The sequence below is a fragment of the Rhineura floridana genome, chromosome 3, assembly GCF_030035675.1.
Source record: "Rhineura floridana isolate rRhiFlo1 chromosome 3, rRhiFlo1.hap2, whole genome shotgun sequence".
Classification (NCBI taxonomy): Eukaryota; Metazoa; Chordata; class Lepidosauria; order Squamata; family Rhineuridae; genus Rhineura; species Rhineura floridana.
This window is the reverse complement of record NC_084482.1, coordinates 206,309,361-206,319,840: the sequence shown is the minus strand read 5'-3', so window position 1 is coordinate 206,319,840 and position 10,480 is coordinate 206,309,361. Positions and strand designations below refer to the sequence as shown.

The following is a 10,480-nucleotide window of genomic DNA, read 5'->3' as shown; positions in this document are numbered from 1 at the left end:
ATACAAGCCCTGGAGATTGGAACAAATGTGGAATTGGAAAAAGATCTGGAGTTTATGGATTTTAGAAATAAAATCTACTGTTTGGAATTTAACGTTATCTCTGAAGAAATTAATGAAGATATTAGAGATAAAGTTATCAATGGCTTGGATAATCTTCTGGACTGGAATGATGTGATGGAGCTTGATATAGAGAAAATCTATGGAATTAACTGCAGCCATGTGACAATGGAAAAACTCTTAAGAGATGAGCCAGTGCATTTTGTAAAAAAGAAGAACACAGATATGACTTTACAACAGTATTTCAGCAACTTATTCAGAATGGATGGCAAGAAAATATTTGGGATAGAGGAAATTCCCATCAGACTCTTATTATATGACTATGGTTACAACAGCAAGATTATTATGGAATACTGATAATGGAAGATTGGACACTGAAATTACTGGACTTAACAGGACTATTGAAGATGGAAGATGGAACTAATAGGGATAATGGAATAATGGCTATTGAAATTATTGGACCTAACAGATTCTGATGAGATGGATTAATCGAAATGTTTATTTGGACTATGGTTATGACAATAAGATTATTATAATTATTAACGAGATGGATTAATTGACATGTTTATTTGGAGAAAAATGGATAGATATATTTCTTAAAGAATTGAAACCTCTCTTTGACTTTTTGTGGAAAGAATAAAGTAATGTTTATGAGATTTGATGATTAATTAAGATAACTACTGGAGGAAAGTGATTTTATAATATGATTTAAGAGACAGGATTGTTATATATTGTAGACCTATAACTGATTTGATATGTGACAAATGGGAAGTCAACATTTTATTTTTTTTGTTTAATCATTTTTGTTTTGTTTTGTTTTTTGTCTTTGAATGTTTTATGATTTTGTTTTCTATGTTTTATGAAAAATTGAATAAAAATTATTGTAAAAAAAAAAAAAAGAAAACAACAACACTTACCATATATACATTAATATAGGAACATCACAGCTACCTTTGAAGAGAGTTTGGAAAATGCAGCTTGTGCAAAATGCAGCAGCCAGATTGGTAACAGGGACCAGACAGTTCGAACATATAAAACTGATTCTGGCCCATTTGCATTGGCTGCCTGTATGTTTCTGAGCTCAATTCAAGGTGCTGGTTTTAACCATAAAGCCTTACACGGCTTGGGACCACAGTACCTGATGGAACACCTTTTCCGACACAAACCCACCCATACACTACACTCAACATCCAAGGCCCTCCTCCGGGTGCCTACTTGGAGGGAAGCTGGGAGTCTGGCAACAAGGGAGAGGGTCTTCTCCGTGGTGGCCCCGAAATTATGGAATGATCTCCCTGACGAGGTGAGCCTGGCGCCAACACTGTTATCTTTTCAGTGCCAGGTCAAGACTTTCCTCTTCTCTCAGGCATTTTAGCATGTGTTTTTAAATTGTTTTTTAAAAATGTGTTTTTTAAATGCATATATTTGTTTTTAATGTTTTTAGTTGTTGTAAACCGCCCAGAGAGCTTCAGCTATGGGGCGGTACATAAATGCAATAAATAATAAAATAATAATAATAATAATTTTATTAAAGATTCAAACATCATCTACAAAGGATATCAAAGGAAAATCAAAAGCACATGATACATAGATGAATCTTGGGGAAGGAAAACTTTATGGAACCAGTGTATGCAGGCAACAATAAAGTTACTTGGGAAAATAATGTACAAAATAAACAGTGTTAAAACATCGGGTCAAATGCCTATTATGGGGTTTGCCAATGTGGTGCCTGAGGGTACCTACCAGTACATCCTCTGGCATCTGTAAAAGATCTGAGTATATATTGCTTCAAACATCCACAATCCACAATGTTTGTTCTTCCTGCTCACTTCCTGCTTGCACTGGCTCAACTTATTCTACACTGAACACCCCCCCTCAGAAATGCCCACATTTCACTGGATACCTGGATTTGAAACTCATACTCCCACCCATTCTGAGCAGAAGAGAGGTGCCATTCCCCCCACGGATGGTGGGCAGCATACTCACACCTTGTTGTGGTAATGTCCCCCCCTCCCCACCGGCTCTTTTAGAAATGAATCCCTTGGTATGCTATGCTATGCCCATCCTGGCAGCCATTTTCGTGACTGGGGCCCACAGCACTTTCTCAAAATTTGAAACATGCCCACTGGGCCAAAAAAGCTGATGACCCTTGGTCTATTACATGCAAGGATTTAAATACACATTATTAAAATTAGCTTCCGCTGCTAAATTATATCTAAACTCCAATGGGCCTCTGTTTAATGCTTACTATAGTCCAAGCTGTCTGTGGGACAAATTATTCCCAGTAGGGGTGATCATCTGGCCCATAAGGCCATTTTCCCCTAAGCGAACCCACGTAAACCCACAGCTGCAAAGAAATGATTAGAAACCTTAAAGTGCACTCCTGAACGCTCTTCTTCAAGCAGGGCAATTCATACAATACATCATTCATTCATACAGTATAACATGGTGTACGCCAATATATACAATAAAATACATTACAAAATATACAAACATTACAAAATGATCATTAAAATGAGTGGCCGATCTAAAAATTATACAATTACATAGGCCTGTCTAGATAGAAAAGGTCTTCAAGAGATGTCTCACTGGAGTTTCAAGACCAGGCCAGAGACTGGACAACCACAAAAGCACCCTGGGCTACTCTCCACCCTTGTTTTCCTAACCCATTGTGCCCTCCTGATTATGGTAAAGACATGGAGGCAGGCTGTAAATTGCAACAACCCACAGATTAGTAACTTTGACAGCTCCCCAAGGGACATCAAGTACAGTACAGGAGTTTCTTTTTTTCTTGGCAGATTTCCCTTAAGCCTGGCAGAAAATCTCTCCTAAACAATGTTAGAAATTAGTGTTAGAAAAGGGGGGGAAAGTGTTTTTTCTCAGAGTGCCAGCAGATGTACTCTTCCAGCACAAAGGCACCCCATTCTCACCTCTCCCTTCATATGTGAAGCGGAAACATTTCAGAATGTGGTTTGAGACACATGATGGTGACCTGAGCTCCAACGTGCCTCTACGCTCTCAAGGAACACAACACAAGTCTGGAAGGGAAGTCTGTGTCTCGTTGCAAACCCTGAAGCAGAGGGATTCCTTCCTGCTTTTGGTCAAGAGCTCCTTCACATCACAGAGCTGGACTTCACTGCCCAACTCCCTTTGCCTAGTTTGGTCATAATTACGGTAATGCTGCCACACACCCAATAATTTTTTCTCTCTATTCTTCTCTTTTCTTTCAATGAAAGAAAGCTTTGCTGTAAACCTGTTGTCGATCCACATTCTTGGGTTGTACACACACTATTCAGGCACAGCCCTAGGATACGCTAGGTTCATTTCTAGCACAAGATCCTCCTCCTCTGTAGGAGGCATGTTTAAAGGGATACATGGTTCACACACAAGGGTTCCCAATGGCAACAGCACATGTGGCGGAAGCTCAGGGGGAAAAAACCCAGCACTGGGTAAAAATCACACAGTACAGTTCCGATCATGCAGAAGTTAAAAATCTCCCAAACAAATAAAGATTTATGAGAGCTATACAAAAGGTATGTGGAGAACTCCATGCAGAAAAGCCTATGCCGGTGTAAAATTATTACAAATAGCAAGAAATCTGAAAGCGTTCTAGAGAAGAGATAAATTGCAAAAAGGCATAAGAAAAAAAATACTGCTTGTGTGAATACTGTTGGAGCTAAGATGGAGTCTACGGAAGAATGATGTGAAGCTCTCCAATATCCCAACATCCTTTTCTTGCTCATTTATTGGTTCATTTAATTGAGCTTTTCCCCCTTTCCTTTACCTGTGGTTTCAACGCCAAACACTTCCTGCCACTGAAGTAAGCACACTCCCCACCACCCAGGAGCCGACAGGTGGTGGGAGAGCACCATGCTCCAGTAAAGGACCACCCCGCAGCTTACTTTAAGCTCTAGGCCAGTGGTTCCCAACCTGAGGGCCACGACCCCCAGGGGGGCCACAAAGTAATCCAGAGGGGGCCGTGAACAGTAAAGAAATGAATTATTTATTTATTTATTTTTTAAAAGTCTTCACTCCTTCTACAGTCTGCTTTCCGCTGCCGCTGCAGATGACACCTCCCCCTTGCTCCAAACGAGAGGGGAGGCCTTTTGCTGAAGCGCCAGAGCGTCTTTCAGGCGCACTAAGGGCAGGCATCTGCCTATAAAATACATGGCAGATGCCAAAGGAGGCTGAGGGTGGAGCTACCAAGAAGAAGAGGGGATTACTATCACTGATTCCCGTCTCCTTGCACTGCCGCTACTGGCAATGCCCTTGCTTAGAATGAGAGGAGAGGGCTTTTTGTGAAGCAAAAAGAAGCAAGCCTGCAAAGAAAGGCTGCTTTCCCCCTTCCTTCCTGGCAGCCAGCCTGCCTCCCTGGGGGGAGGGGGTCACAATTTTTTTTCAGCTTATAAAGGGGGTCCCGTGCTCATAAGGGTTGGGAACCACTGCTCTAGATTGTTATTTTCTAGCTTCATTGTTACCTGTCCCACACCTGAGGTCACATATCAGATATGGGGCAGATGTCAGGCGCGTGGCCTCAGCGGTCAAACAGATAGACCTCTGCTGGGCTAAATCAGGCCCACCGGCTGGAGCTCCCCACCCCTGATGTAATGTAAGCCTGCTTCAAACATATATGCTTTCTGCACTCTTGACCGGGGTTGTAAAGCTTTTTGGACATGGGGCACATTTGGAATTTTGAGAGGGTGCCAAGGGTGCATGCTACAAAATGGCTCCATAGGGGTATGGCATCACACAAAGTTAGAGAGAGTATGATATTCCCCCCGATATCGGACAACCTCATGCTTACCATGGGAAGTCAGCCATGTCTTGCTGGTCCTGATTCTGGAGGTACAGCTGTTTTCCCAAATGCCAATCCTCAACCAAAGCCAGGCTGCAACCAATACCCATTTACCTGGGAGCAAGCCCCATTAAACACAAAGAGACTTACTTCTGAAGTAGATATGTATACCATTGTGCACATGTAAACAAACTATACAGTGAATTCTTAATGAGCGCCTGGGCATCAGCTCCTGCACAGCAGGAGAAATCCCTAAGCGTCTTTGAAAAGTTTTATATTTTGCATTTGCCATTTGGGGATGGGGCTCTTTAACATCCTTCTGCAGCATTCTCTAAGAATTCTAAATGTTCCCATTGGTCTAAGAGGGTTGGTCACTCCTGTTCTAAGGAGTACAGGAAAGATGCATCCTAGTTGCTAAGAAAATGGAAGAGCAAACTACGGAGATTCCATGGACTACTAGAAAAGAAGACAGAACCAGGAAAAGCACAGTTAAAAAGGGAAGGAAAAGAGGAGGTCTTTAGGACCACAGGGATTCCTATTGCCTGGTGTCCAAACAACTCACTTATCAGTCACAGCTCTGACTTCACTCACTGAGTAAAAGGATTGACAGGCGGGAGCAGCTAGACTGACTCATTTTGCAGAAATCACTTAGAAGGGTACCGGCACATTTTCTTCACAACCTTCCTTTTAGGAAAGATAGAAACTTACTTGTTCTTTCTAAACAAAGCTCAGAGTCTGGGCCCCTGGGCTGGGACACACACAAAGGTCTTCTCAGTGTCCATGGCACCTCCGAGTGCTGGGTTAGTGCCCCCAGCTCTTGACATTTGCAGTTTCCTGGATGAGAAGTAAAAGATATGTTGTGCCAGAGTCTCTCCACTGAGAAGAATTGTGCAGTCTCTGACAGATGTGGTCCTGATGCTGAAAGACTGGAAAATGATCTCTGCAGTTTGAAAATGGTATATGCCATACGTTCATAGTTTCTCCCTCGTGTGGGTTCTTTGATGTGATGTAAGCTTTCCACTGTGCCTGAAGCTCTTTCCATATTCCACACATCCCTATGTCTTCACCCCAGTGTGGATTATTTGATGTGTAATAAGGTGTCCTCTTTGTCTGAAGCTCTTTCCACATTCCACACATTTATACGGTTTTTCCCCTGTATGGGTTCTCAGATGTAAGCGAAGGTGTCCACTACAACTGAAGCTTTTTCCACACTCCATACATTTATATGTCTTCACCCCGGTGTGGGTTGTTTTATGTGTAATAAGCTGTGCTCTTTGACTGAAGCTCTTTCCACATTCCATACATTTAAAGGGTTTTTCCCCTGTATGGGTTCTTAGATGTAAACTAAGGTGTCCGCTACAACTGAAACTTTTTCCACACTCCATACATTTATATGGTTTCTCCCCTGTATGGGTTCTTCGATGTGAAATAAGATTACTGCTGTGACGAAAGCTCTTTCCACACTCCACACATTCACATGGCCTCACCCCTGTGTGGGTTCTTTGATGTGAAGTTAGGCTGTCACTACGAGTGAAACTCTTTCCACACTCTGCACATTTAAACGGTTTCTCCCCAGTGTGGGTTCTTTGATGTGAAGCAAGGCTATTTCTCCGACTAAAGCTCTTTCCACACTCCACACATTTATATGGTTTCTCCCCTGTATGGGTTCTTCGATGTGAAGTAAGGCTACTGCTCTGTCCAAAGCTCCTTCCACAGTCCACACATTCATATGGTTTCAACCCTGTGTGGGTTCTTTGATGTGTTGTTAGGCTGTCACTACGACGAAAACATTTTCCACACTCCACACATTTAAATGGTTTATTCCCTGTGTGGGTTCTTTGATGTGAAGTAAGGCTACTGCTCTGACTGAAGTTCTTTCCACACTCCATACATCTAAATGGCTTCATTCCTGTGTGGATTCTTAGATGTAAAGTCAGTCCTCCTCTTTGACTGAAGCTTTTTCCACACTCCACACATTTATATAGTTTCTCGCCTGTATGGGTTCTTTGATGCGATGTAAGGCTACTGCTCTGACTAAAGCTCATTCCACACTCCACACATTCATATGGCTTCACCCCCGTGTGGGTTCTTTGATGTAAAGAAAGGTTGCAGCTAAAACGGAAGCTCTTTCCACACTCCATACATTTATATGGCTTTATCCCCGTATGGGTTCTTTGATGTGAAGTAAGGCTATCTCTACGACTGAAGCTCTTTCCACACTCCACACATCCATATGGCTTCACGCCTGTGTGGATTCTTTCATGTTGAGTAAGTTGTACATATTGACTGAAGCTCTTTCCACATTCCTTGCATTTATATGGTTTCTCCCCAGTGTGGGTTCTTTGATGTGAAGTAAGATTTCCACTCTGACTGAAGCTCTTTCCACACTCCATACATTTATATGGCTTCATCCCTGTGTGAGTTCTTTGATGTTGATTAAGAACACCTCTGAAATGGAAACTCTTTCCACATTCCTTGCATTTATATGGTTTCTCTCCTGTGTGGGTTCTTTGATGTAAAGTAAGGCTTCCACTTTGACTGAAACTCTTTCCACACTCCATACATTTATATGGTTTCTCCCCAGTGTGGGTTGTTAGATGTAAAGTAAGGTGTCCATTACGACTGAAGCTCTTTCCACACTCCATACATTTATATGGTTTTTCCCTTGTATGGTTTCTTAGATGTAAAGTAAGGCACCCACTAGGACTAAAGCTCTTTTCACACTCCATACGTTTATACAGCTTCTTCCCAGTATGGGTTCATTGACACAGAATAAGTTTTCTATTATTACTGAAGCTCTTTCTGTACTGAACACATTAAAACAGTTTCACTCCTCTGTGGATTCTTTGATATGAAATACAGCTTTTGCTACAACTGAAGCACTTTGCACACTTCATACATTTAAGTGGATTCTCCCTGTGTGGATTATTTTATGCTCAGCCAGGCTGTGACTGCAACTGAAGCTCCCCCTACACTCCACTCATTCATATATTTCTCCCTTTCTGTGGGTTCTGCAATGTCTGTTTAATTAATATTTGAATATTTTGCCCCACACTGGACACTTTCTCCTTCTGCTTTCTTTGCAATCTTCTTCTGGGATCACACGTTCATGGCTATCAACACTGAGGAGTAGAGGACTTCCCTTATGCCTTTTCAGACTCTTGGATTTCCAAACATTTCTTCCACCATGTAATGCCTGTTTCTGATGATAACACAGATTGTTTTCGATAGTTCTCATTGTCCTGCCCTTTCACTACATGGAAGGAAAGAAAACATTAGGAGTCCAAACCATAAAACAAGGATCAGGGATCAAACAGCTGCTTTTCTGCATGTAATCTTCCCCTTCTCCTCACTACACTCACACCACAGAGGTTTGCTCAGCTGTTCTGTACTGTAAGGAGAATGCCTCACCAGATAACACCACATAACACCCAGTAAGGTGTGGCTATTAGATCAGGCCAAGGGCCTACATAGTCTGGGTCATCACTGGGTTATTGCAAAGTGCTGCATATGGGGCTGCCCTTAAAGACAACTTAGAAACGTAAAACCGTATTATAGCTCGGAACGGATATCGGAACGTGGTTTTCGTGGAAGTTTTGTGTCTTATTGCATGCATCCCATGTAGTCATGTGAGACTGGTGAATTTGGGAGGTCTGGATCATTGGGAAGTCACTGTTCCCGGCTGTTTTACGTAAAAGCGTATTATAGCCCGGAATGGGTATCGGAACGTGGTTTTCGTGGAAGTTTTGTGTCTTATTGCATGCATCCCATGTAGTCATGTGGGACTGGTGAATTTCGGAGCTCTGGCTCACTGGGAAGTCACCGTTCCAGGCTGTTTCATTCTGTTCCGGAGGGCATTTTGGTTGTTAAAGGGTTAATAAAAATCCCATCGGAATGGTTTTTGTTCCTAAATGTTGTTCTCAAGTGTCTCTAACACATCCCAGTGTTTTTGGCATCAATTTCTTTTATAAAGGGCCCGTTCCGGCCTGTTCCGTTCCGTCTTTTACACCGTCCCATAGAAATCACTTCGTTTGCCCATATCCAACATTTGAGGTATAATCCCTCGCCACACTGTTATTTTCCAAACATTTTTATATACCACACAACCACATTAATTTCTTCTAGAGATCCCCATCGCTAGGCTAAGGATAAACTTCTCTGCTGTTATGAGAAAAGGGGGCAACTCTGTACACGAGAGACAGAGCGAGCGAGAGCGAGCGAGAGAGAGCGCTCTGCCTCCCCCAGGCAAGCACGGCTGGTTCCTCTGCCCCAACGCGTCCCCTCCTCACCCCCAAGAGACAGGGCTGATTTTCAAAGGGGGGGGGTTCTTCAAAGAGGACCTTGCAATGGAAATCCCGCAGCTCTTTGAGGCCAACCTGTGCATGGATCACCCCCACCTGCAACTCCGAGAGGGAGTTGGGGAGGATTTCTCCTCTTTTCCCCCAACTCTCCCCCAAAAGCACCTTCTGGGTTCTTTTCCCCCACATGACAGTTTTACCTCTCTCTCCCTGTCCCGTCCCGTCCTTGCATCAGCTTCGACAAAGGATCCTCCCCACACGGATTTCCCACCGAGTCAACTCGGAAGGAGGGTGCATTCCCTACGGTCTACCTCCACTTATCAAACTTCCTGCCTCTCTAGGAACCGGAGCTCAATAACCTTTGGAGGACTGAGTGGCAGAAGCGGTTTTTCCATCCTTCCCCTCCTACCAAACTTTTCCCCTGCATTCAGACTGGTGGAGACGGAGGCAGAGTTTGGCACAGTCAGCTGGCAATTAGCGGCGGCGCTTCCTACTGAGATCTGATCCATCTTTGGAAATTCCTATGTTCTTTGCCACAGCGTTTTTCCTCGTGGCAAGGAGTTCTATAGGCCAGCTTTCCTCAAGTTCAGTATAGACATTTGCTCTAGCGGTATTATGACTCAGCCTCCCCATGTGAGGCAGGATTTGCTCATCCTGCATCTCTAAGTGCAGAATACTTTTTCTTTCATATTTCCCCTTCCCTCCCTCCACATACCTCTCAAGTCCAGTCCGTGCAAGGATTTGTGCTGGTGCAATGCGGCTTTTCTGCTCCTGAGGTTTGGGGGAACCCTAGAACAGATTGGGGGGCTTGGGGAGTGAGAGGAGAAAGTGGATGAAGTCCAGTTCCACAAGCAGAAATCCTTGCACAGATGGGCCGTGACTTTGCACTACTTTGGATAAAACCCAGCATATTTTTATCCATCTCCTGTAATTTCCTTGTTCTTTATCTCCCCCCCCCCATTTGCCAGTTTCTTTCATCCCTCCTTCCTGGTCTGACATTCACATCTTCCTCCTAGAATACCTCTCCTCTCTCATCCCCTCCTTTCTATTTGCAGTTTATTATTCCCAACTTTTAAAACAAATTAGTAACAATATTCCCCCTTTATCTCCCCTTTATTTATCTCCCCTTTATTTCCCTCCTCTGGCCCTTTCTGCTGAGAAAGGAGACCTTCCCCAACCGCCTTTGTCTCCTACCTACCTTTACTCAGCATGCCAGGAGTTGCTGGTACTGGCATTGGTCTAGGAGACCAGGCAGGCAAATGAGGAGGCAACTGGTAGGCTGTGGCACTAGGACCCACATGGACAAAGTCTAGGGCTCACTGGTGGGTCCTGC

General features: G+C 43.5%; 1 protein-coding gene across 1 annotated transcript; it reads right to left on the bottom strand.

Moving 5' to 3' along the window:
* Window positions 1–1,562: 1,562 nt before the first annotated feature.
* Window positions 1,563–9,446, bottom strand: LOC133381309 (zinc finger protein 420-like). The gene is made up of 2 exons (XM_061620278.1): window positions 9,348–9,446; window positions 1,563–8,102 (listed from the first exon to the last, which is right to left on the bottom strand). The coding sequence occupies exon 2, from the start codon at window positions 7,576–7,578 to the stop codon at window positions 5,905–5,907; it is 1,674 nt and encodes a 557-aa protein (XP_061476262.1). The 5' UTR covers window positions 7,579–8,102; window positions 9,348–9,446; the 3' UTR covers window positions 1,563–5,904.
* Between the last annotated feature and the right edge of the window lie 1,034 nt (window positions 9,447–10,480).